Source organism: Muntiacus reevesi, chromosome 6 (assembly GCF_963930625.1).
Source record: "Muntiacus reevesi chromosome 6, mMunRee1.1, whole genome shotgun sequence".
In the NCBI taxonomy this organism is placed as follows: domain Eukaryota; kingdom Metazoa; phylum Chordata; class Mammalia; order Artiodactyla; family Cervidae; genus Muntiacus; species Muntiacus reevesi.
In genome coordinates, this window is record NC_089254.1 from 9482410 (window position 1) to 9509597 (window position 27188).

The window sequence follows — 27188 nt, forward strand, 5'->3', positions numbered from 1 at the left end:
TTGTCCTCTCTGCGAGGGCCAAAGCCGCCAAGATGGCGTCGAGCGGAGGGCAAGTTGGCGGCGTATTCGACCACCACGTCCAAAGGGCTGTGTGCGACTCGAGAGCCAAGTATCGGGAGGGCCGACGGCCTCGCGCTGTGAAGGTAAAGTGATTTTGGTTTCATTCGTTGTCGTCGGTAGCTTTATGTGAGCTGTAGCTTCACACGCCTAGTTAATGTAAATGAAGTCTTCAAAGGCTGCGGTCACATCCATTTGCTGGAGGTGAGTGTGAGGAACGCTGGTACTCAGGTACCAGATACTCTCGCGGAGTATCAGTCAACTGTTGGAGCTCCGTGAAAACGGGGTATGTGTTTACAGTAGTGAATATTTAACTCTTTCCTGTAACATTTACCGAGGCAACTTCTGAAGACGTATCGATTGGAGGTAGTCTATTATGTGCTTTAGCTTGAAGCTCTCACACGTAGGGTTAGTTACTGTTTATGCAAAGAGAGGGGCAGGTTTTTTAAAAACTTTTCTGCAGACCTGACCAGAGTAGTTCTTGTTTTCAGCTTTTTTTTTTTTTTTAATAGTAACAGGTTTGTCTTAGGCTTGTTTGTGAAATACATTTAATGTGTCTGCATTTGTTTTAGGTATATACAATCAACTTGGAGTCTTGGTACTTACTAATACAAGGAGTTCCTGCAGTGGGAGCAATGAAGGAATTAGTTGAGCGATTTGCTCTATATGGTGCAATTGAACAGTACAATGCTCTAGACGAATACCCAGCAGAAGACTTTACAGAGGTTTATCTTATTAAATTTCTCAATTTACAGAGCGCAAGGTAATGTGCAAGTTAAGCAGTGTCTCATTTCCTCTGTTGCCATTGCTGTCATTTTGGCCTCCCGCATTCTTTCATGAATTACCCAGTAGTTTAACATGGCTTTTTATTTTTCTCCAATATTCTTAATGTAGGTGTTAGCTTTATCAAGTCTGTCCATCAGGTCATCCCCATGCTTAACTATTTTTATTTATTTATTATTTATTATTATTTTTTTTTTTTGCTTAACTATTTTCTGTCTTTGTAGTGTGGTAGATTAAAAACTGGGTTTGGACTAAGTTTTCAGGTTTCACTGCTTACTAATCATGACCTTGGGCAAGTTATTTAATCCCATTAAATCTGTTTTCCTGTTTTATAAAATGTGTATGGTAAAAAAGGGATCTACTTACTTAAGTTGTATGAGGATGAAATGAGATAATCCATGTAAAGGGCTTAGCAAATGCCTCCTGTTCAGAATGCAGTAAACATTAGCTGTTAACATTTCTTGTTATGCATCTATATGAATTGACCCCATGTTTTTTTTTCTTCTGTATAGCATAAATCCTCTGCTCTAGTAAGGGAAATATGAAATGCCTTATCTCATATTCTTGTCATTAATATGCTTCAAGACCCATCCTTCCCTGGCTATTACAATTCACATTTTCTGTGCTATAAATAGTACTGGGGTATGTGGGCAATATATTGGTCTCCAGTTGCTCTTACGTATAATCTCACTGCCCTAACCAGCTTGCCATCTCCTCATGGTTAGGGAAGCATATTTTCTCATTGTGCATTCATTCCACAAAGCTTTTGCATCTCCCACACCCCTTTTACAATAGGCCAGTGTGACATGTGGATTTGAATCCTGGCTCCACAAACCAAGGTGAGCTTGGACAAATGATCTCCCCATGCCTCAGAGTCATCACAGGGATATTGAGAAGTGTGATTTCAAGTGAAGCATTTAAGCATTTAGGCCACTGCCTGGCACATGGTAAAATCTCAGTGAATATTTCTTACCATTTTCCCTGGACTCAGAAGTACTTAATTTTGTAGCAATTCCTGGCCAGCCATAGATGTTTAGTAAGTATACATTAAATGAATACTATCCTCTCCTTTTCTCATTTGCTGTTACACATTTGTGTTTCCTCCATTATTAAATGTTTATAATTGTAATATTTGTTATTAATTTCTTATCTTTGAACCCCATTATAGGAAGACATTGTGCTGAACAGGCTAAGCTGGGCATGAGCTAATTCTCGAGGGTCTTTTAACACAGAATCTCTATTTCGTGACCACAGATTGTGTACCTCAGGCCAACCAGCTGAATCCTATGTTGGCTAAAGGGAGTCTGGATATGTTTGGAAAACTTAGCTTAAAACCTATGAAGACTCGTGGGAGAGGGGAAGAAAGGCTCTGAAAGAATATGCAGTGGATCAGTAGGGTCAATACCATTCACGTGCAGAGCATCTTAACTCCCAAGCTATAGGATTTATGTACACAACAATATCTGGACTTTGCTTTTATTGTACACAACAATATCTATCAATGCATTGTATACTAGTTAAGCTTTCATCCTAAGTAAATCTAGATTAGTAAGCCACGATATCATGCATTTCTGTTTAGGATAGCCAAGAGAAAAATGGATGAACAGAGTTTCTTTGGCGGGTTGCTTCATGTGTGCTATGCTCCAGAATTTGAAACAGTTGAAGAAACCAGAAAAAAATTACAAGAGAGGAATGCTTATGTAGCAAGAATGACTAAAAATAAAGGTATGTAACGCCTACTACTGAACACCTCCTATGTGTCAGGCATTTTGCTGAGTTTATCCTCCTGGAGTTTTCCCAGTCTAGTGACTATAAGCTGTGAAGATTTTTCTTTACAGAATGCTATGTAATCTGGGCTGGGAAGGGATAGATGTTATCTCATGGAAGATTTCTACAGGATGAGAAAGGTGCCTGAGTTCTGAAGGGTATGTAGACATTACCCAGAAAGGGAGAGAAACAGATGGAAAGATGGGCCAGAGGAATAAATGAGCGTCATGCATTTTAAGGAACTGTGAGTAATATATGATAACCACAACACAGCAGCTTACGTGTGAATCTGAGATTAGAAAAGGGGACAGGAAGTGAATCCTGAAAGGCCTGTGTCCATGCTGAAGAATTAAGGCTTTGACCAAAAGGCAGTGAGAAACAACTTCTGATGTGCAGACCAGTGTGAACTGCTAATCTAAAACTGAAAACAGTGGAAAAATTCCACGTTTGATCAACACCAGCTGGCCAGAAGCCCCATGTTTCTCATCAGTTGCCCTGGACACAAATTCCCGGGGCACAGAGTAGAGTCTTAGGATCTAGTTCATGGATCGTAGAATGAGAGGGGTCAGCACTGGGCTGTGATAGTGTGTGTGGTCTGAAATCTGAATAATTCTAGAGGCTCAGATTACCAGATTTTCACCCTTTGGTTAAAAAGACAAAGACACTGTCTAAAAAGCTATTGAATATGATGAGTTTCTGACTGACTGGGTAAGGGGCACCTGGCAGTGTGAAGAGAGAAGTGGAAAAAACTCCCCTGAAACTTTGGCAAGAGCTGTTGGGAGTCTTTGGTCATGCAGAGGCACTGAGCTATAATCTGTGTAAATGTGTAAATAACTGGCTCCAGGAAAACGTATATGTGTGGCAAAAGAAATGATAAAATATGGACCCAGCATATTGTTTCCTTTAACAACTACAAACACAAACTAAGCATAATACATTCAAACAGTAAAAATACTTTGACGATATAGAAAGTTTTCTGTGTAACGACATGCAAAAACTCCCCAAGATTTAGAGTTAACTAGAAGGCAGAGAGATGCAGAGAAGTGGGTATTACAGGAGAACAAGAGGGCTAAGTGGGAGGGAGAAGGCTGGACAGATAACCTTGTTAGCTTTTGAACCATGTAAATACAGTACTTGTACAAGAATAAATTTTTTAGGGTAGCATTTATTAACATCTTAAAGTAATGTTTCTTTTTAAAATTACATGTTTCTATATGATGAAAACAGTAAATGAACCATTTCTGTTTCCCTTTCCCTGCCTTTTAAATTGTAATGTACAGATCATTACGTGACAAAGAAGCATAAAGATGCAAAAGATTTTAGAGGGGACTTCCATTCAAAGACATCTAGATTTCCTGCAGCCTCTCTGAAGACTTCTACTGGGAACTCAGATCTTTGTCTTCCTTATTCTTCTGAGTTGCCTTTGTGTTATTTCTCCCCCAAGTGTACATGTTCATCAGGAGAACATGTAGACAGACCATCAGACTCCTCTCAGGATGGTAGAAACTCTGGTGAATCCCTGGGGCGTTGTGACCACTGTGACTCTCTGCAGAAAATGCAGATGAAAACTTCACAAAATTCCTTGGCCCGCCGTGGCGCACAGAAGACTCTTACCCCTTCAGAGGCAGCTGACAGGTTTATGCCTAGGACAACACAGCTGCAGGAGCGGAAGAGGAGAAGAGAAGACGACTGTAAGCGTGGAACTCTTCTTGACGCGTGCACAAGTAGTAATGAGGCTGTGATTGGTCCTCAGTTACCAGTCATTCCTAAAGTGGACATGCATGATGACTCCTTGAATACAACAGCAAATTTAATTAGGAATAAACTTAAAGAGGTAAGATCGTTTAAAAAAGAAACTTTTAAGAGACAGTTTGGTTATAAGGACTAACAGCTAAGTGGAAGTTCAGTATTGTCATTCTTTTTTTCTATTCTTAATTTTTAGATGTGTTTTCCTACGATTCTATGTTGAAGTAACTGAATTTGACTTATAGATATGTATTTGTTTTGATACCTTTAATCCTTTCTTTAAATATAGTTTATGTTACTCTCGGTAGAAAATATAAGAGCAGTAGTTTCAGTCAGATCAGTCTATGAGAATGGATCCCAGGCCCTCCCTTTTTAAGCAAACTATCCCTTTCCAGACAGTTCTAATGTGAGCCAAGGTGGAGAACTACTGCATTGAGGGGAAATTATTATTATTTATTTCTCAAGTTCATAATTACAAATAAAACTCAAATGCTTATTTTGCTTTTTTATTTTTTTTAAATTTTCTTATTTTTTATTTTTTATTTTTTTTTCAGTGGGTTTTATTTTGCTTTTTTAATAATCATAGAAGAAGGTGAGATTTTTAAAGATTAGGCCTGCAGGTCTGCATTTTAATTTTAAATAAGTAGACTAGACCTATTGATGGATTGTCCTTCTTAGGTAGTAGTTTTTTAATGTTATTTACATTATCATTTTCCATTTTCTAAGCACAAATAAAAGTTAACATTTGAGATAGCTTTTGAAAGACACCTTACTATGGGGCAAGTCTTTAGAAATCATAATCTGAAGGAGAAAGACTATTCTCTTGTACTTGAACTCGGGTTCAGAAAGTGCTTTTCACATAGTGGTACATATATTTCACAAATGTGATTAACAAAGGGTAAGGTAGATTGAATTATGTTATAATAATAAAAATTGAGGGACACAGTTTTTATGCTTAAACTTCTGTAACATTGTTTTTGCTTGTGCTGGCACCCAGCCTTCAGGTGCAGATAGACTGAGACACAGATACACGTACATAGTTACCTTAGCCATAGCTGACTGTATTTTCAAGGAAAAAGTTAGGTCCAAATCCTAGATATAGAGATTGTAGAAGGAGAAATACTAAATACAGTTATGTCAGATTTAGTAATTTTCCATTTTAAGTGAAGACTGTTGTATGTGCTTTAACTTATATTGTCTACTTTGTTCTGATGTATTTGGTTTCATTTTTCCCTAAGAAATTGAGGATACTAGCATTTTTGCTTATTTCTCTACATTTTTCTTCCACCATCCCGGCTGGAGCCTCGTTGTCTCTGAATGTATCAAACATTATCCGTATGTCAGGTTATACAAAACCAGGGTATCTCTCTGTATTCATAAAATTACAAGTGACTTCATAAAATAACAGATCTATAAAGGAATGTTAAAGTAGAGTACACATTTGCTTTTCTTCCCTCAAAATTTTTTCTTGTTTAGATGGCTTTAAAAATTTTACTCCCATCAGTATTTGGACAGAAAACTTTGCTCTGTGCCTAGATTGTAGGCTGCACCTGAACCTGGGCTGACTGCCTTCAATGTGATGATGGCAAGGATTAAACTATTGGGTGTACGTCTTACCTCTTCTAATAGTTTACTACTCTTCTACTGTAAAAATTAAACTGTTGGTGGTTCTCTTTTTAAAACTAGGTAATTTCATCTGTGCCAAAGCCTCCAGAGGACAAAGTGGAAGATGTGCCTAGAAGTCGTCCTTTAAAACAAAGAAGGAGGATATAAACTGCCTGCCGTAAAGGAACATTTTTAAAGGACTCTTTTTTATTTTTAGGCTGTCATTTGAATTCTTGAAGAGATTTTACTGCTGGTATTTTTTTTTTTAATGCACTCTCTTCTTTGTAGTTTCATTCAAGCTACTTGTCTAATTTAGTTTTCTCTTTTAAAATTAGTTTATCATGAACAAAGAACATGCCAGCCAATTATGTCCCTTAAAAAAAAATAAAACTTCCAGAACCTGCACTCAGTGACTTTGGTTACATCTTACTGCTGGAGTTGGGCCGTGGCTGTTCCTGACACAAGAGTCTAGAATGTCAGATGTTTAGGTTTTCTATTTGTGAGGAAGCAAGAGAAAAGAGGATTGTGAATGGCTGATTCACAGCATTTGCCCCAAGATCTAAGGTTGTTGGCCTAACTTAACAAATTAATTAGTTTATCATTACTTATTATATCAATTGCTGTTATTTTGATCCATACTTAATATTATAGAAACCATTCATTACAACATCATTTCTCATGTTGCAATCACTATATGTAAACAAATTGAAGCAAATATAGGTACTTTACAATATAAAGATAGGCGACCAGGATCTGTTTCTGATTTTAATAATTTTGGGTGAGTAACATTCAAAAACCAGAAGTCAGGATATGTTGGAATGCCAGGGCTTCAAAATCAAGACAACTCTGTAAAGCCAAAAAGTTAATAAACTGTTAGAACAAAGCTGAAATGAGAAGCATATATGCTTTAGTTAACTTCAAAGATAATTTACTTCATCTGTGGCAGAAACAAATCAGTATTTGTAAATGGTAGACTTTCACCACTACTTCCCACATTTCTTTCCTGTCAGAGGGCCACATAATTGCAAGTACAAGTATGTCCAGGATGTTTCCCTTTTTTCTTTTTTTTGCTGATAACAGTAACCTGAGGAGGCCCATACCAGATGGTGTCTCCTTTTCTCCCTATCCTAAGGGTCTCTTGCCTAATGGATTGATTTTTAATATAAAGGTTAGAAACTTTTACCTTCATTTATGATGTTATGCGAGCTTGCTAGGATGGCACTGAGTTGTGGATGATACTAAGCTGCAGGCAAGGGGACTAGCCCTACTTCCTTGTGAGATAATCAGATATACAGTTGACCCTTGAACAATGTGGGGTTAGGGTTGCTGATCCTCCACGCAAAAATTCACATGTAACTTTACAGTCTGCCTTCCATATCTGCTGTTCTGTATCCTCAGATTCAACTGACCATGGATCATATAGTATGTATTTATTAATAGAAAAAAATTCCACATATAAGTGGACCCTCCCAGTTCACACCTGTTTTGTTCAAGGGTCAACTGTACTTTCTGTGGCACTCATAGTCAAAAAATACATTAGCAACTTCAGCATAGAATTAGAGCAGGTTGCTGTCTAGATCATGCTTTTCAGACTTTCAGGTGTTTTGAGTCTCTGGGGTCTTATTACAATGCAGATTCGGATGGTGGTGACGGGCTGGTGGGTGATGGGAATGGGAAGTTGTTTAATGGGTATAGAGTTTTAGTTTGGTGAGATGAGCAGAGTTCTGGAGATGGGATGCAAAATAGCATGAATGTACTTATCGCTGTTGAACTGTAGGCTGACAGTCCTGACGGGAGGAGCTGCTGTGTGGGTTCTGTGTCCCTGACCTTTCTGTGACTGGAGGTCAGCACTGCTCCCCGTCCCCGGCCACATACACAGGATGGACCATGATATGAGAGGGAAAAGGAACCGAACCTGTGTTATACACTAAAAAAAGACAAGATTCTGATTCAGCTGGTTTGAGGAGGGGTCTGAGAGTGCAGTTCTCACAAGCTTCTAGGGGATACCAGTGGTACACAGATCATATGAAGTAGTAAGACTCTAGATCACTGGGCTATGGATGGACTCTAGGGGAGCTGCTGAAGAACCCTGGTTGTCCCATCTGAACCTAAGTACTGATTAGCCTGTTAGTCTATACCGTTTAACCCATCAGTCCTCTTAAAAAGAGAGGTTTGCCTTTTACACATTGATTTTTAATACAGGTTTCCAGACAGTTAAAGTGTGGGGATAAACTACAGCAGGACAAGCTGAGATGACTTAAGGATAGCTTGAAAGTGAAAGTGTTAGTTGCTCAGCCATGTCTGACTTTGCGATGCCATGGATTGTAGCCTGCGAAGCTGCTCTGTCCAGGATTGCTCCAGGCAAACATAGGTTTGCCATTCCCTTCTCTAGGGGATCTTCCCAACCCAGGTTCTCCTGCATTGCAGGCAGATTCTTTACCATCTGAGCCACCAGGGAAGCCTAGGGATAGCTTAACATGTAGGTGGATGAGTCTGCATAAGGAGAGCTTGGAGTGAAAAAGTGAACGTGAAGGTCGCTTAGTTGTGCCTGATTCTTTCTGACCCCATGGACTATACGGTCCATGGAATTCTCCAGGCCAGAATACTGGAGTGGGTAGCCTTTCCCTTCTCCAGGGGATCTTCCCAACCCAGGGATCAAACTGGGGTCTCCTGCATTGCAGGTGGATTCTTTACCAACTGAGTTATGAAGGATAGCTTAACATTATGCAAATTCATCCACAAAATCACCCATCTAAATTACTGCAGAGAGAATAGAAAGTTTCTTCCTATATCACATGTTTGCAAAGCACAGTTGCTCAAACGAAGAATTAAGAAAGGAAATAGTGAAGTCAATTATCAGGCTGGCTCTTTTGGCTCAGAAAACCTTTGTTAAATTCAATACTTTTTGAGGACAAATAAAATACTATAAAGTACTATGCATGTGTCCAAAATTTTTGAAAGTGTATTCTCATTGACAACAAATGAGAAAAAGATCAAGTTTTCTCTTAGCAGTTTATGGTAGGTTCTTGCTGAATCCACTCTGTATTTGCTGTTCTATCTCAAGCGAGCCAATATACTTTGGGTTTGGAGGGACAAAATACTAACATCCAGAATATTAGGAATTGTGTATGGTCAAGGTGGTTAAAAGCTGAAAAAAAGTCTTGAGTATAATTCCTTGGTTACTACCGTCTTGGGTCCCAGATGCTAAGATGGGGCAGAGACCTTGATTGCTGAACTTCAGCAGTAGGTCGGAACCCTACAGAGGTGAGTGTCTAGCAAGCATTTCTTTTCCGGTCCTTAGGAATTTCCCCCCAAACCAATTCATTGCTGCCACTGTACCTTTGCCTCCGGTAAACACGGTCCAAACACTTCCAACAAAAGTCTGTCTTCTTTCACTGCTTTTTCAAAATCTGCAAAAGATATCTTGCCATTGTTGTCATAATCCTAGAGAGGAAGATGATTTCTTGGTAAATGACAAGAGTAGTTAATTTTAATTCTGCATGGAAAATAACTGTAGAAAAAAAGGTTTTACCAAATCAAACTTACGTTCACACTTCTGTAGGCACTACTTGCACGCATCAAAAGGTGCTTATTTACTTTGTTCCTTTTAATCTAATACCTGATATTATGAATAGAACGTTTGTCTCTCCACTGACCACGGCAGTGGGATGGTATTTGAAGGTGGGGGTCTGTGGGAGGTAACTTAGGTTCAGATGAGGTCATGAAGGTAGGGCCCCAACGTGCTGTTAGTGTCCCTGTGAGTAAAAGAAAGGCCAAAGCTCCCTGTCTCTGCCGTGTGAGGATTCAGGAGGTGGCTGTCAGCAAGGCAAGAGGAGAGCGCTCAGCCAGGAAGTGAACCTGCTGACACTTTCATCTTGGACTTCTCAGATTCCCCGAACTGAGAGAATAAATTCCAGCTGTTCAGTCTACCCGGAGGATGATACTTGGTCACAGCAGCCCAGCCGTCACCTTAGACATATAAAACCCTGTCCCTAGGGGCTTCCCTGGTGGGCCGGAAGCTGACATCCCACACACCACAAGTAAGACCTGCTGCAGCCTAGTAAGTCAGTAATAATAATTAAAACCCTTAAAGGACTTCTACCCGGATTGGGGGAATAAAACAGAAAGTTAGAGGAAGCCCATTGTAATACTGCTACTTTTGTGATAAAAATAGTGCCAAAGATTCCTAAGCTTAATTTTAGTCTTGTTTCACAAAGCATCTCTTAAACTTGAGAGAAGGATATCAAGTAAAATGTATAAAAGTGAAGTTGCTTAATAAGGAGCAGGCACCGAGAAAGCAAGAAGGACTAGGATCATGAGAAGCAGCTAGGAGACTCCTGCTAGGCCCTTAAGGATGGTTGGGGTGTAGATAGGTGGAGAGGTGTCAGGAGGAAAAGCAGAAGAATGGCTCAACATGGATTATGACAGGAAGCCGGAATGCAAGTCAGGAAGCAGACAGACCACACTGGAATGCAGTGTTCATGACAGGGACTATGGGGAATTAACTAAATCATGTGTGTAGATTATGAATAGTTTTAACTGCTTAATTCAATTTGGATTTGACTTGATGGGTCCTTATTTTTTCACTTCTGGGCATAACTAAATCAAGGTTGCTGGGGGGTCTAATTTAAAGAAAGGTTTGAATAATTTTCAGAAAAGAGTCACTCCATGACATTTTATTTCCAAAAGAAGGGGGTAGGGGACTTCCCTTGTGGTCCAGTGGTTAACACCCCATGCTCCCAATGCAGGGAGCCCAGCCAGGTTCAGTCGCCCTTCAGGGAACCAGATCCTGCACGCTGCAACTAAAGATACCATGTGCTGCAACTGAGTCCCAGTGCAGCCAAGTAAGTAAATTAAAAAAAAAAAAGTATTTAAAAAAAAGAAGGGGTGGGAGGGGGGATCGGGATGGGGAACACATGTAAATCCATGGCTGATTCATGTCAATGTATGGCAAAAACCACTACAATATTGTAAAGTAATTAGCCTCCAACTAATAAAAATAAATGAAAAAAAATGGCAACTTTGAAAAAAATTAAAATTTAGGATTAAAAAAAAAAAAGAAGGGGGAGTGGGTGTGGGTGTGGTACTGGGAAGGATACTGTCTCTCAAGAAGTCTGCCCTCCCGGCTCACAGTGGCTACTGGGCATGTCTAATGGAAAAGGACACCCTGTGGTCTGTTAGCTGAATCTGAGATCCTGAGACTCAGCAGACCCCCTCATCGGTTACTTCCTGAACTCCAAAGAGGTAGTGAGCTGGACCTTGGCGACCTCAGAGTCTTAAACCATTGATATCCAGTCTACGGTCACAGGAAGAAAAAGAAATCACTATGGCCATAATAAAGAGGTGTTACTGGTTTCACTGAAAGATAAATTTTGCACCTCATTTTCCATCATGACCTTGTATAAACCTATCTGCACTTCAGTTTTCTCATCTGCAAAATAGAGATAATATTTTCTACTTCATCCTGTTGGTTTGAAGATAAAACATGTTTACATATTAAACTGTGAAGGGCCCAGCATGTAGTAAGCACTTTATAAGGGTTATTTCATTATAATGAGTGTCGAGATGGATGAGAAAGCAAAGGTCATGAAGACAGACTACAATGGCATTCAATTTTAAAAGAACTAAATCTATCACCCTCCTTCCCAGATAATGAGAGTTAACTGATAGTACAATAATAAATAAAATTAACATTCATTTAACGTAGTGATTCATTTAATCACCCAGCCATCCCATAAATACTTATGAAGGAACCACTGTCAGCCAGGCACTGTTTTAGGCAATGGATAGGGCAGAGTACAAACAAGAACTCCTGCCCTCACAAAGGTTACATTCACTATGTAGGAAAATAAATCATTTATTTAGCTTTAGCTTTCTCACATCCACTGGACTGGATATAATGAATTACAGCTTTTTTATTCTTACCATTTTCTTCAGTGCTATATCTACCAACTCTCTTATTCCTTCATCAGTCTCTTCTCCAGGTGACTGTTGGTGTAGGCTGTTCTTCAACATGTCATATATTCTCTCTCGAGAAATGTAACCATCACCATTGAAATAATAAACTTCAAAACAAACTTTTCAAAGCATAAGAAGTTTATAGACATGGATAAAAATAATTAAAATGTCACTAGTCTTCTCAGTTATTTCAGTATGGAATTAAAGAAGGATAAAAACAGTTCAGACAATCTACAATCTAGACTCAATGAATGAATTTGAGCAAATCCTGGGAGACATCGGAGGACAGAGGAGCCTGGCGTGCTGCAGTCCATGGGGTCACAGAGAGCCAGGCATGACTTAGCGACTGAACAGCATTCTACACGGTAGAGAATTTTACAAATCTGTCCACAAGACTAAATATCCTTTGTGATACATACACACACACACTCACACATGTGTGTGTAAAGTCTTTCTTTTCATATATACACATATACATATGTGTGTGTATCTTAATGCTATAATTTCCTTCTTACACAGAGCAAAAAATCTAGTGTATGCACATCATTACATCACTGACAAAAAAAAGGGTTCTATATATTTGGGCAGTGGGTAGTGAGTCTGTCAACGCCTTGGAGACTGCCCATTTCACTGTCCAAAACGATCCATCTCTCCTTGGAGAATGATTTCATGACTCCCACTGCACCACGTAAGCACCGCTACAGCTTATCCTTCATCCCACAGATGCCCTTATTCAGGTCCTGGGAATAGAGCAGTGAGGTAGTTCTTGATTTCATAGTCTAGTTAAATGTTTTTGGAAAGAAAGGAAGGGAGGGGGGAGGGGGAGAGTGACAGAGACAAGGAAAGAAAGAAGAGCAAGACAGGGAGAAAAGAAGGGAGGGAGTGAGGAAGAAAAAGAACCAGGTATTAAATTCCAGAGTATCAGATTAGCTCTTTTGTTGCATTTTTCTAATATATAGCATATATAAGCTTGTGACACAACCCTACTAGAAACAGTATTTTCCCCAAATCAACATGTATTGAAATGTATAATACATGAAGTATTTTTATGCAGTGGGACTAGAAAAGGAAAAAAATTTTTATAGTGTGATGCTATTCATTATGTCCTGGGTTCCCTGCTGGCTCAGTGGTAAAGAATCCACCTGCCAATGGAGGGGACATGGGTTTGATCCCTGGGTTGGGAAGATCCCTGGAGAAGGAAATGGCAACCCACTCCAGTGTTCTTGCCTGGAAAATCCCATGGTCAGAGAGCGTAACAGGCAACAGTCCATGGGGTGGCAAATGAGTTGGACACAACTTAAAGACTAAACAACAGCAATTCATCATGTCCAGTGTTGTTATACAGAAGTCTCACAAGAATTTACATTCATGAAACTTCACTTTTCATTTCTCAGTGAGACTTCTGTATAAGAACACTGCAGTTATAAGGAACAAGTGACTACTGTACTTAATGGTGTCCTGTGAAAATTAGACTGGAGAAAAGTGGGGGGAAAAACATGTAAGAAAAAAAAGGAAGTATACAATGTTGTATGTCAAATTATACTTCAATTTTTTAAGTATTAAAAAAAGGAAAAAATACCTCCTCCAAATAAAAGAGAGAAACAAAAGTCATAAATGTCAAATATGGTTGGTGAGTCTTTAAAATGTTACTATCATTTTTATTTTTATTTTTTTAGTTCTACCACTTTATTGCTACCAACCCATCTGCCTCCACCCTTGCGCACACATGCTCAGTCATGTAACCCCATGGACTGCAGCCCGCCAGGCTCCTCTGTCCATGCACTTTTCCAGGCAAGAATACTGGAATGGGTTGCCATTTCCTTCTCCGTTACTATCATTTTTAAAACATGTATTTAACTTAGAGATTTTCTTTTTAACGTCCCAAAACCAGAATCAAGTGGCAGAAGGGATAAAAATTTGCTTACATACTGGTGCACTGGGAAGACCCAGAGGAATCCGGTGGAGAGGGAGGTGGGAGGGGGGATTGGGATGGGGAATATATGTAAATCCATGGCTGATTCATGTCAATGTATGACAAAAACCACTACAATATTGTAAAGTAATTAGCCTCCAACTAATAAAAACAAGTGAAGAAAAAATTTGCTCACATACTAAGAACTCTGCAGTTTTTCCTATGTAATTTGACATTTGTTCCCTTGAACACTGTTGTTTAAAGTTGTTCCTATTCTCTCTCTAGGTTTCACACCCCAAATCCTGGCACAGGAGGTGTAAAACATAGAAAACATGTGTCACATTAGTGGTACAGGTGAGGTGAGCCAGAGCTATCTCTACTCTACAAAATTGTGAACTGGGAGATTTTCGTCTTTGGAATTCCTAATGATGCTCTTCTGTAGGAAGCTCCCTTTATAATACTTCCTTCCTTTGGGGTTTCATTGCCTCAGTCTCATTCCCTCTCTTTATTCACCTACACTTAATTCTAATACTAGAGTGTTGGTGTCTTACAGCTGTGCACTTTACCGTGTCTTGTGTTAACCCCTCATCCCTACTCTGGCGAAAAGACAAGCAATAGTCCCACTGTGGACTATGAGGCTGCCCATATTCAAGGCCCATTTCCTGCTGAACCCAGACACAGCCCCAGAGATCTCAGCCTTGCCTATCGTCATAGTCGGCACCTGTCCTGAACTGTAGCTGCTGTTCTTTGCCCAGGCCTTGAGCCAAAGAGCCATCCTGGTGGTATGTGTATGCTACAGAACTAGTGAAGTAAGTGTCTTGGGGACCAGGGACTCTCCTATAAAAGAGGTCACCCATTTCATCTGCCTTTTTTTTTAAACTCTCATGAACTACTTTTGCAAGAGTGCTATAGAGAATAACACTGAGTTTATATTTTTAAAAATATGATTTAAGGATTAATTAAATATAAAATTGATACTATATGTTAATATTTATATAGAAATCTTACACTTCAGCTTTTCCTCAAAAGTCCCTCGAAGAAACACTGATAGTCCTTTAACCCACTCTTTCACATTTATGTAGTTATCACTGTCTTTGTCAAATGCAAAAAATACTGAAAGAAAAGGAATGTGTTAGTGTATTGTAATTTATAGCTATTATTCAAGAGTACTATGAATAGAGAAAAAAAAGTATTTCCACCTAAAAAGTGGGGGGACAGAGGGTTTTGGTACAATCTTTCTTGAAAGAATCGGAAATAACTGGAAGCATATTTCCAACAGATTTTTACAAAAAGAAGCCATTCTCCTCCCCATGGTTAATGATGAGTGTCACTTGTGATGTTTTGTATGGCTATTTTGAGGAAAAAAGACCAAAATGTAGATAATCAATGTGATAATTTTTACCACTCTAAAAAGAGTGGTAAAATCCTGTTCTAAAGAATTTGTGTTATACCAAAAGATCAATTAGTAAAATAACACATTATTTTTTAAATTACCAATGAAATCTTGGTATTATCCTATAGAAAACAAAATATTATTGTCTCCTTTGGGGTTAATGGAAACATTAATTATTTTGACTATGGGCTTCCCAGGTGGCTCAGTGGTAAAGAACCCACCTGCCAAGCAGTAGATGCAAGAGATGAGGGTTCAGTCCCTGGGTTGGGAAGGTCCCCTGGAGAAGGAAATGGCAACCCACTCCAGTATTTTTGCCTGGAAAATTTCATGGATGGAGGAGCCTGGCAGGCTACAGTCCACGGGGGTTGCAAACAGTCGGAGATGACTGAGCACCACCGCATGACATGATACAGTCTTCATGGTGTATACACACATCAAGACATCAAATTGAACACTGAAAGTTTGTTATTGAAACTGACTGGAACATGTTATATAATTTCTTATTTTAAATATAAAATTATTTAATTTTTTTCAATATAATGAGTAATTTTCTTTTTGTGTGTGTTGAAGAAGTCAACATGTCTTTACATGTTTTACATGTCTACAGCATATGAATCCAAAGACAATGGAAACCACAAACTTATCTTTATTTTAATTTTTTACAAACTTATCCTTAAAAAAAATACTGCTAGCTTATTTAGTTCTTTACTGGTTCTTTCTCAAAGTACTACAGGTATGAGACAAGAACTTGAGTGAGTTTATAATAAAATCCATCCTGACGATCAAATCAGATTTACTGTTCTAAATCAGTAGCACTACCAGAATTATATGTATAGTTTTTGCTTTGAAAATTTCAGTCTTTGGTGAAAACTGAATATATGTGTATGTACATATGTATGTGTGTACACACACACACACACGCATCTGCCACCGCAGCTTGGCCCATCTCAGTCTCCAGGACTCCTTACCCCTGTTCATTAGCACATCATCAGTCATTCCAAATATGCTGTGCAGGATCACTCGAAATGTGTTACGATCTAGTCCAGCGTTAGCAAGTTTTATGTCACCTCTTCCCACCAAGTTGTGAAAAATCCTCATGAGACACTCTATTTCACTCTTTTTGACTGTAAAATGAAAATACAAATAAATACAACTTAGATTTAACCCCTGAGTTCTCCAACCCAATTAAATGTATTTTACTAATTAGCTATTTTGTTTCTGTGATGCACTAGTGGTTTAAAAACTGTGACATGGACTTGTTACTTAAGAGCTCACACAATCAAGACAGATGCCACTCAGATGTCTCGTTAAGACAGTATATAAATGTTGAATTATGTCATATAACACTCACCACTATAGACATGTGAAGAGAAATCTGTATGAGAAAGACTTGTGCTATTTTCATGAGCGTAGACTTTGAACTGGGCCTTGATGGATGCAGAGCATTTATCCAGAAAGGAATGTATTCAGGGTGGTAAAGAAGTGGAGAATTCCAGGAAGAGGGAATAACATGAGTAAAGGAAAGATTTGAGATTGAGGTTGAATACGTTTTGTTGGGAGCATAGCAAGTTGGGAAGAAGTGAAAAACAAGATTGAAGAGGACAGGCTGTTGAAATAGAGCCTTGAGTGCCTGGTCAGAAGATTAACGTTTGTTTCCCTGTAGCAGGGTTTCTTGTGTTATCATCTTTGGACCCTCTGTATGAAAATCACCCACCTCTCACTGCTTGTCAAAGGCCTTGCCCCAGACCTACTAAGTCACAGTTGCTAACAGTGGGTCCAGGAGCTACCTTGGAAACAAAAGCTCAGCTAATTCTTCTATGCTGTAAGGGTTGAGAAGTGGTTTAATAAAACCCATCTAGCAAAGTTGTACTGAAGGGGAAAACTGGAAGCCTAGAAGCCTGGCTTGGAGCAATAAGGTTTACTTAGGACCACAGAAATGAGATCAGAAAATGGGCAGGGAGCCTGAGATGCTGCTTAAGAAGCACAGAGGTGACTCTAATGCACTGTCCGAACTGAGAACTAAGTGATTAGGCTTTGTGGGTTGGGGGTACTAGACTTGAGTCTGGGTTCCACTTCCATTTCATACCCTACATAGCTGACTTAACACAATTCAACTTCTTTATGCCTCAGAGTCCTCACCTATACAATTTGAGTATTATTCTAGATGATCTCTGATATTCCCTCAGTTTCTAAAAGTCTGATTCTATGAATTAAAGATAATTTGAGAAAACTTTCAAGAAAATTAGAGATTACCAAAGGAATATTTCATGCAAAGATAGGCTCAATAAAGGACAGAAATAGTAGGGATCTAACAGAAGCAGATGATATTAAGAAGAGGTGGCAAGAATATACAGAAGAACTGTACAAAAAAGATCTTCACAACCCAGATAATCACAATGGTGTGATCACTCACCTAGAGTCAGACATCCTGGAATGTGAAGTCAAGTGGTCCTTAGAAAGCATCACTACGAACAAAGCTAGTGGATGTGATGGAATTCCAGTTGAGCTACTTCAAATCCTGAAAGATGATGCTGTGAAAGTGTCAGCAAATATGGAAAACTCAGCAGTGGCCACAGGACTGGAAAAGGTCAATTTTCATTCCAATCCCAAATAAAGGCAATGCCAAAGAATGCTCAAACTACTGCACAATTGCACTCATCTCACATGCTAGTAAAGTAATGCTCAAAATTCTCCAAGCCAGGCTTCAGCAATACATGAACCGTGAACTTCCAGATGTTCAAGGTGGTTTTAGAAAAGGCAGAGGAACCAGAGATCAAATTGCCAATATCCACTGAATCATTGAAAAAGCAAGAGAGTTCCAGAAAAACATCTATGTCTGCTTTACTGACTATGCCAAAGCCTTCGACTGTGTGGATCACAATAAAGTATGGAAAATCCTGAAAGAGATGGGAATACCAGACCACCTGACCTGCCTCTTGAGAAACCTGTATGCAGGTCAGGAAGCAACAGTTAGAACTGGACATGGAACAGACTGGTTCCAAATAGGAAAAGGAGTCCTTCAAGGCTGTATATTGTCACCCAGCTTATTTAACTTAAATGCAGAGTACATTAAGTGAAATGCTGGGCTGGGTAAAGCACAAGCTGGAATCAAGATTGCTGGGAGAAATATCAATAACCTCAGATATGCAGATGACACCACCCTTATGGCAGAAAGTGAAGAAGAAAAGGGCCTCTTAATGACAGTCAAAGAGGAGAGTGAAAAAGTTGGCTTAAAGCTCAACATTCAGAAAACTAAGATCATGGCATCTGGTCCCATCACTTTATGGGAAATAGATGGGGAAACAGTGGAAACAATGGCTGATTTTATTTTCCTGGGCTCCAAAATCACTGCAGATAGTGATTGCAGACATGAAATTAAAAGACGCTTACTCCTTGGAAGGAAAGTTATGACCAAACTAGACAGCATATAAAAAGCAGAGACATTACTTTGCCAACAAAGGTCCATCTAGTCAAGGCTGTTTTTTCCAATGGTCATGTATCGATGTGAGATTTGACCTATAAAGAAAGATGAACGCCGAAGAATTGATGCTTTTGAAATGTGGTGTTGGAGAAGATTATTGATATTTCTTGAGTCCCTTGGACTGCAAGAACATCCAACCAGTCCATCCTAAAGGAGATCAGTCCTGGGTGTTCACTGGAAAGACTGATGCTGAAGCTGGAACTCCAACACTTTGGCCACCTCATGCAAAGAGCTGACTCTTTTGAAAAGACCCTGATGCTGGGAGGGATTGGGGGCAGGAGGAGAAGGGGACGACAGAGGATGAGACGGCTGGATGACATCACCGACTGGATGGACATGGGTTTGCAAAGAGTCGTACATGACTGAGTGACTGAACTGAAGAGTTAGGAGGGAAGCTGTTTACTAGTTCTATTTCTCTCTTCCTTCTCCTCCCTCCCTCTTTTGGGGAGGGTGGAAGGAGAAATATTTTTTTAGATGTTGTCTTCGAGGTGATTTCAAGTTACCCAACGAAAACCAATGAGAACTGACAGCAAATATGCAGGTTACATTAGGGTTTCTAACATGGTCAGAATGACTTGACTCTTAGGGTAAATGTTGATAAATCTATAGAATAAACAATTACAAAGATACCTAACATTATTTATGAACTGAACTAGAGTCTCAGGCTTCATACATAGCCCCAAGATTTGACATAAAGACCTAGGCAATGAATACACCATCGTTTCTGCTCTTAATTTATTACATTTTGGTCAAGAGAAAAAGAAATGAAATAAAAGTGTTACAAACACTGTGTAAAGTGTTTGGCAGTGACCCAAAGAAAGGAATCATTAAGTAGGGAAAGGCAGTGAGTGAGTAAGAAGAGGCTCCAGGAAGAGGTGTCCCTCGAGCTAAAGCCAATCACAGGAGTAAGCATTTATTATTATTATTAATAAATTATAATTAATTTAAATTATAAATTTTATATTTATATAGAAAATATAAATTATAATTAATAGATTAATAAATAATTAATAGCATTATTAAGTAAGAGGAGGCAGTTTGAAGGCAGGGTGGCATATTCTCAGAGCCACAGATGGTTTGGTGCAGCTAGGTGGCAGAACTGTTTGACTTTACAGAGGGGCTTATTGAAAAATTTTGGCTGGCAAGTTAACAATCAGATTTGCATTTAAGGAGGCTCACTTTGGCAGTGGATTCTTTAAACTGCATTATGAATGGTCAATCCAGAGGTGACAGGTTATATTTCCCCAGGTAATTTTAAATCCTGTCCCACCCATATGCTCTTCTTAGAATAAGACTTCTGATACTTCTCCCTTAGAAAGATGGCGTTTGTGTCTCCTTCACTTAAAACTAGGGGGATTTTTTGACCACCATTTCAACCAAGAGTACAATAAAATAAAGCAACGTGACTTTTCAAGACTTGGTCACAGAAAGGGGTGCAGGTGCTCTGAGAACAAAATCTTTTTTTTTTCCTCCTTCTTTTATGGAATATGAGGTAAATACAGTTCAGGTGTGTGGACACACTACACTGCGTACATATTACATTAATGTTTGCCTGAAACTAGCCCTGCTCAACTCTGGTGGAGAATTAACGTTTGAGTGTTACAGCGATGTGAAATGGGTATCTGAAGAAAGTGAGTCAGGAGTCAGGAACTGCTCTGAATCAAATACTAACAAGTCATCCAGCAAAATAATCAAGGATTTTAGACACAATCTGCAGCAGGTAGTAACTTCTTCTGAGTTTTATCTATGCAGCTCACTTCCATTATATCTAAAGACCTTACACATGTGGTCAAAGAACCCCTGTAAACGATACTTGAGAAACTGTGGGTAATGAGAATGGTGTTCATAAACTAGAGACTGACACATTATTTATTAAACTTTTTAGTTTGGAATAGTTTTATTTTACGTAAGAGATGTAGTAAGATTCCCCTAAACTCCTGTTTCTTCCTGCTGACTTCTTACATAACCATGGGGCATTTGTCAAAACTAATACACTGACATTGGCACATTATTATTAACTAAATTACAGATTTCACCTGTTTTCCCACCAATTTCCTTTGTTTATTCTAGGATCCCACGCGGGATCCATTTGGCTGTCACGTCTCCTCCAATCCTGCAAGTGTTCTGTCTTAGTCCTTTTCATGAACTTGACAGTTCTTATTTTGCACAATGTTCCTCAACTTAGGTTTGCTAATGCTTTCCTCATAATTAAAGTGTGGTTGTGTTTTGGGGAAAAATACTAGAGGGATAAAGTGCTGTTTTTGTCACGTAGCAGATACGTGACACTAACATAATGTATCAGTGCTGCTAAGCAGGATCACACGGTTCAGTCAGTCCAGTGTCTCCACTGAATCTACTTCTCCTTTCTCTAGTCTTTAGAAGCCAGTCTCTCATGATAAAGGTTTAATTAAACTCCACTTCATAGGGAAGGGGCATTTATACTATTAAATTCTTCAAAGGAAGATTTGTCTCTTTTCCATTTAATCATTTACATCAGTATGAAGTCACATTTGTTTATTTTAGGCCAATACTATGTCACTTATCAATAATTTTGCTGCTCAGGTTGTTTCAGCTTTGGCCACTGGGAGCTTTCAGGTTTGGCTCTTCTGTCTCACACGCCCTCACCCTTTAGCAACACTTCTTGCATTCTGGCAGTACTCGCCAGTCCCATCTTGTGTTATCCGTATGAAATAACAGGCAGGAAAAAAAAAATTGGTCTCTCCTCTTGCTTTCTGGCACAGAGCTCCTAAATCCTTTAGCATTTCCTTGTTGACAGGATGTCTTTCGTTCTAACGAGGTGACTGTTGGTTGTTCCTAGGTGGGAGCTTGTCAACAGAAAAACCAAATCATGTTTAAAAGCGTGGAAATTTTAGTTCCACCACCATCCCTTCTCCAGAGGGGGGCTGGAAATTGAGTTAATGATCTATCATTGCTATGTAATAAAACCTCCATAAAATCACCCGAAAGTGGGGCTTGGGGGAGCTTCTGGGCTGAACACACAGAGGTGTCCAGAGAGCCTGGAAACTCCATACCACTTACCTTGCTCTATGCATCTCTTCCGTCCAGCTACTCAATTATATCCTTTCATAATAAATTGGTAATCTGGAGAGTAAGCTGCATCTTGAGTTCTGTGAGGTGCTCTAGCAAATTAACTGACCACAGGAGGGGGTCATGATTTGTAGCCAGTTGGTCAGAAGCACAGCTAATAACCTGGACTTGTGATCGGCATCTGGTGGGGTACTGTCTTCTGGACTGAACCCTTAACCTGTAGAATCTGATGCTCTCCAGGTAGTGTTAGTTATTATAGTAATTATAGGGGCACTCAGCTAATGTCACAGAGAACTGTTTGTTGGGAAAAGCCTCCACACAGTTGGAGACCAGATGAGCATGGTGGTAGTGCTAGAGTAAAAAGAGGAGTAGTGTAGGTTTTCCCTTTATGCTCTGTTCAGCCATTGCTTTAAGGAAATCTGATTCTTTGTGGATTTCTAAGCCTGTTCTGCAGGCACAGCTAGGAAATCTGTATGTACACAAACCTATGTATGCGCACACACTGGCTCATGTTACGTATCACAAATATAGAAAAAGCCACATATTGGACTAGTGGGCCCTTAGGTGGTCCTGGTGTAAGTCCTAAAAAAGATGATCAATTGTATTAAAAACTCCTGAGTGCTCAATAAAGACAGGCTCATGAGTTTACAAAGTCAAATCATACTACATTTAACTACCTCCTCCATCTGGTAGGAGTGGATCAGGGAACATTAGTTCACTAAATACTTGGGATTTTAGCAAAATCTCTTATTTTTAGGTTAGTATCTATTCAGTAACCAGCAGAGCTTAGGACAACGGTAATCTCTCAATACATGTTTGCTAAATAAATGGCAATCAATCACTTGTAAATGGGAGAAGTTAAGGAATATGCTGGATGAGAGTCAAGATCCAGAGTAGGTCTGAGATGCCAAAATGATCAGCTGAATGAAACCACACGGCACTACTAAGAATAATTTTAAAATTCTTCACTTTAAAAAAGTTTGCTAATGTACATAAGTATAAAAATGACCATCTGTGTGAAAAAGACTGGGTCGATTCCCAGCTCACTGTCAAACTGGGATTGACATTAGGCTACAGAATTGAAGTCTAAAGTGGAAAAGACAATTCAGATCAGGATCCTCAAACTTTATAGTGTCTAAGAACACATGAAGTGAACAATCTGGAGGCTTGGCACCACTGACAAGAGATTTTTTAAAATATACTAAGGGTGGTACTCAGGGATCCACATTTTCAATATAAACCTTTAGGTGATTCTGATGGGGGAGCTACTCCTACCACACTACAAGTAAGAGGTCATGGCCACTGCCAACTACAGAATTTGTGGGCCCAATGCAAAATGAAAATGCAGGTCTCTAATTTAAAATACATTTTGGGACTGGATCTGGTGGTCCAATGGTTAAGATTCTGTGCACCCAATGCACGGGGCCCTTGTCAGGTCCCTGGTCAGGGAACTAGATCCTGCATGCTGCAAGAAAGATCGAAGACCCAGCATGCCACAACTAAGACCTGGCACAATCAAATAAATAAATAAATACAAGTAAGAATAAAAAAATAAAAAATATTTAAGTGTTAGCAGAGCCTTAAACTTACCATGGGGCCCTATGAGAACACACAGGCTACACACCCATGAAGCCATTTACTATATACCATGAGGTAATTATCTGCCTCTCCCATCAGATTAAAGGGCCATTATTTGGAAAAGGGAATAATTTCTTTGCATGACTCTATAGCAGCAATGTCTAATAGAACTTTCTGAGATGATGGAAATGTTCTATATCTGTGCTGTTCAATTTGGTAGCCACAACCCAATTGTTGGTATTAAACCCTGAAAAGTGGCTCGTGTGACCAAAACTGGATTTTAAGTTCCACATATTTTATTTAAATAGCCACGTGAAGCTAGTGGTTACTATAATGAACAATGTAGCTCTAGAGAGCAGTGTAAATGAAGACAGAAGTCATATTAGCTCTAGAATACAAAACATTCTAGATCTGTTGGGGAAAAAAAAAAAAGAGGAAACAGCTGTTTAGCAAGGGAGTGAATTTCCTTTGGGAGGTCACTGGAGGTGACCAGCTGACAATCTGAGCACAGTCACACAAAGGTCGTGGCTTGGACTGGATGGCCATGTGGCATTTGTGGGGCCTAGCAAATTATGAAGGCTCCCTCCTAAGAAGCTCTAAAGCAAAGCCCAGGAAAAATCACTTCAACTTTCTGTCACACAATTAGACCACCAAGAGAAATAAAGACAGTCCGTTCTTGGGATGGCCAAAGCAGCAACAGCTTATTAGTCCTTCCCACCCCTATCCATCATCAACCAAATTCTAGTCATGAGACACATCGTCTATCCTGGTCTCAACTGCAAGGACTCAAGAACGGGAACTGATTTCAACAACTTTTCACTGCACCCTTACTATGGTACAACAGTACAGAATGACCATCAGGGGCTATAATGCCGATTAATTTGAAAAAACAAAGATTATCTGAGTGTACATCAGACTAGCTCAGCCCACCAACTGGGTAACTTTACATAAACAATTAAACTAAGATGCAGTCTCCTCACGAAGAACATGGATAACATCACCTACCTCAATGGAAGAGAAGACAATGGACATAAACCATTTTGCAGTATCCTGTCAATGAAGAGCTCAACATCAGCTGTTAATAATCTGGTTATCCTGGTCACTTAGCTGTTCAAGTACTTAGGGTCTGAACTGTTAACAGTAACTTAAGAATTATTAAGTGTCAAAAACTTTGGAATAAGGAATGCAACTTCTTTTTTTCTAAACAGCTTTATCTTCTTTGTAGACTATATGGGATATGGGTCTCATTTATTTGTTTTTCTCATTAAGTTTTACATACTCGTGTCTATTTCAGAGAATAGCTTTCAAATATGAGTAACAAAGAATGACTGTAAACACACGTACGGGTAGCAGACGCCACTAAGAACAATCTCATCAGGAAGGGAGAGGAGTCAGGTTTGCAAAGCAAGCATAACTTCCTTTTGAGTGTTCTAAAACTCAGGCTGTTAATAAGCAGGCATTTCTTACTGCATTCAACACTAGGTTAATCTGCTGAATGGATTTTACGGGTAGTAGGACAACAAGAGTAAACCAGGCCCAGGAGTGCTTGAGGAGCTTAGATCATTTAAAATCCAACTAAAAGAGAAAACTGAATTATATCCACAACGAGATGCTTAAACAAGGTAGTGACTCTCCTGCCAAGGTCACACAAAGAAAAATGGAAGTGCCCAATAATGAGGCCGTAAAGCTGGCTGAAATAATAGTTCCTCAAAGTCTAGAAACAAATTCTTAGAAATCGGTCAGGATTGCTTGTGGTCAGGGTTCAGAAACAAAAAATTCACAAGATTACTTTTTAAAAATCTGGCAGGGCAAGGAATCCTAAAAAAAGTCTGTTAGTTTTAATAAACACTTGCCATGTGCAAAACCAACAAGGTGTTTCTTTAACATCTAAAATGCCTCACGTACCTCTATCAAGCTTGTGAAGCACAGCAGTCATCTGCTGCTGTGGCTTTTGCGCCAGAGAACTCAGGAGGGCTGTCAAAGCAAACCTTTACACTCTGAGATCTCTTATTAAACTTCAGACTATAATAAAACCAGAACTCCGCAGGCACATAGTCCTTTAGCATTTTCATGGTCACATAAATTCTCAAGCTAGTCTTCCTACACATGTAATGTATTTTAGGATGCCTGATGACTGAAATATTTTCTGTGTAAGTGCAGGGATTATCATTCACTTACTACCTATATATTTAAAATGACCAAAATATTAGAAAGAAAATAGGAGAACTCTACTTTAGGGTTACAAAGCACTTGTTCTTGGCCAACTACCCAATGTTTTTATTTGATGAAAGATGTTCAGGCAGCGCTAGGTATCTGGTCAGTACTTACAGCTATTGACACTCTTACTGATGGATTCCACCAGTCTCTTCAGAACCTTCTGGTCCATGTCAAGTGTGGCTTCAAAACAATGAAGACTTCTCAGACAGCCTACCTCCAAACCTGGGCGTCCTGGGTTGCCACTGATTCCACAACTCTCCACTCCACACCAACACAGAACGTGACCATGGCAACATCCCAGCAACCAAACACAGAAGGTTCTCAAGCAATTGGAAAAATATGCAATAGTGGCTGTTACTACTCAGTAAAAATTCAGTGATTTCATTAGCGTTACTGTGATCTGAAATATTACAGCTAATCCAACTTTGATTTTTGTGGTTCAACACCACTTCAAGTGGTATCTAAGAGTATCGCCACTTATATTTCCCAAGAACAAATTCTACAGTTGAAAATGTTTATGGATGAACACATAATAATAATAAAGACCTTATCTTTAAGTAGAAATAAAAATAACTTCCTAGGCTATAAAAATCTCCTTCAAAGGTTATATATAACTTCGTCTGAAAACTGTAGCCAAGTACCTTCTCATGATAAGCAAACAGAGGCCTCCATCTGGGAACTTTAGAGAAATATAAAATCTTCACATTTACCCCTCCAACTTATCTGACTGACTGGTAGGAAAACATAGTATGATTATGTTAAAGCTAGCCAAGATGGTAACTGTTCTCATATCTACTGTCGAATCCTGGTATAAAGAACAAACATCTTCTTGTGTATGTGTGCTGGTCTTCACTGTGGTAAAGCAAGGGGAAAAAAAGTACTAAAATGACTTTCAGAATCTAGAACAATGCATTCTTACTAAATTTTAAATAACATATAAAAACAAATTAGGCAAATACAACTGGGAAAGAATAAAACTCCCAAAACTTTTCTTAAGGAAATGCCAAATGTTCACTGATTTTAAGTTGAAAACCGGCAAGTTTTAGTAACTGTTCTTAGTGGCTAGTCAATTGTTCTCCATGAAATTAAAAGAAAATTAGGCTCTTAACACATCTTGACTGGAGGAATATGAATCCACACTCTGGATAAAATAAATTCAGAATAATCTTAGGGTATTTTAAACACCTAAATATACTAAGGGCAACCAAAGGAATTCGAAACAATCAGAAACAGGTAGCACCGGGTATAAATTCAATTTCTCAACCCAGACACTCATCAATTTTGTTGCAGTTACCTTGGCATCATTATCCAAATAACATGTTTTATGTTTATAAAATTAGTATATAATTATTTAAGAAAAACGAGTTTGGTGGAGGGAGAAAGAGATGAACTGCTGCTTTTAGTGGGACATAATATCCTATACAGAACCAGTCTGTAAAGGTATACTTTTATGTTCAAAGCAAATCTGATCAACAAGTAACCCGGTAAATTTGTCCTATCCTTTAGCATTTCATCAACAATTCTGAGAAACTTCTTTTAGGATAAAAAATGTCTCCTCAACTTGCTGTATACTCAAAACCTTGTAGATTTCTCTAAAGAGGAAAGATTATGAAAATTCAAGCATAAAATTTAGGGAAATTTGC

General features: G+C 39.0%; 2 protein-coding genes across 3 annotated transcripts; one reads left to right on the plus strand and one right to left on the minus strand.

The window, feature by feature from the left end:
- On the plus strand, positions 1-6363 carry RBM48 (RNA binding motif protein 48). 2 transcript variants are annotated; one of them, XM_065939788.1, is made up of 5 exons: positions 1-143; positions 630-820; positions 2420-2565; positions 3888-4441; positions 6040-6363. In XM_065939788.1, the coding sequence occupies exons 1-5, from the start codon at positions 33-35 to the stop codon at positions 6124-6126; spliced, it is 1089 nt and encodes a 362-aa protein (XP_065795860.1). In that variant the 5' UTR covers positions 1-32; the 3' UTR covers positions 6127-6363. The 2 variants fall into 2 exon arrangements, with proteins under 2 accessions (XP_065795860.1, XP_065795861.1); XM_065939789.1 differs by lacking the exon at positions 1-143 and having other exon boundaries at positions 693-820; positions 2425-2565.
- Positions 4129-27154, minus strand: LOC136171102 (calaxin-like). The gene is made up of 6 exons (XM_065939793.1): positions 25657-27154; positions 16190-16345; positions 14837-14941; positions 11884-12035; positions 9298-9402; positions 4129-4264 (listed from the first exon to the last, which is right to left on the minus strand). The coding sequence occupies exons 1-6, from the start codon at positions 25712-25714 to the stop codon at positions 4226-4228; spliced, it is 615 nt and encodes a 204-aa protein (XP_065795865.1). The 5' UTR covers positions 25715-27154; the 3' UTR covers positions 4129-4225.
- Between the last annotated feature and the right edge of the window lie 34 nt (positions 27155-27188).

Bases quoted from the DNA above. Each gene is read 5' to 3' on its own strand.
- RBM48 (XM_065939788.1), top strand. From the start codon at position 33: ATGGCGTCGAGCGGAGGGCAAGTTGGCGGCGTATTCGACCACCACGTC. The intron at 821-2,419 runs GTAATGTGCAAG...ATTTCTGTTTAG, and splicing joins CTCAATTTACAGAGCGCAAG to GATAGCCAAGAGAAAAATGG. The intron at 2,566-3,887 runs GTATGTAACGCC...TGTAATGTACAG, and splicing joins AAGAATGACTAAAAATAAAG to ATCATTACGTGACAAAGAAG.
- LOC136171102 (XM_065939793.1), bottom strand. From the start codon at position 25,714: ATGGACCAGAAGGTTCTGAAGAGACTGGTGGAATCCATCAGTAAGAGT. The intron at 12,036-14,836 runs GTAAGATTTCTA...TGCTTTGAAAAG, and splicing joins TTTTGAGGAAAAGCTGAAGT to TTTGTTTTGAAGTTTATTAT. The intron at 4,265-9,297 runs GTACAGTGGCAG...CCGCTCCTGCAG, and splicing joins CGTGTTTACCGGAGGCAAAG to CTGTGTTGTCCTAGGCATAA.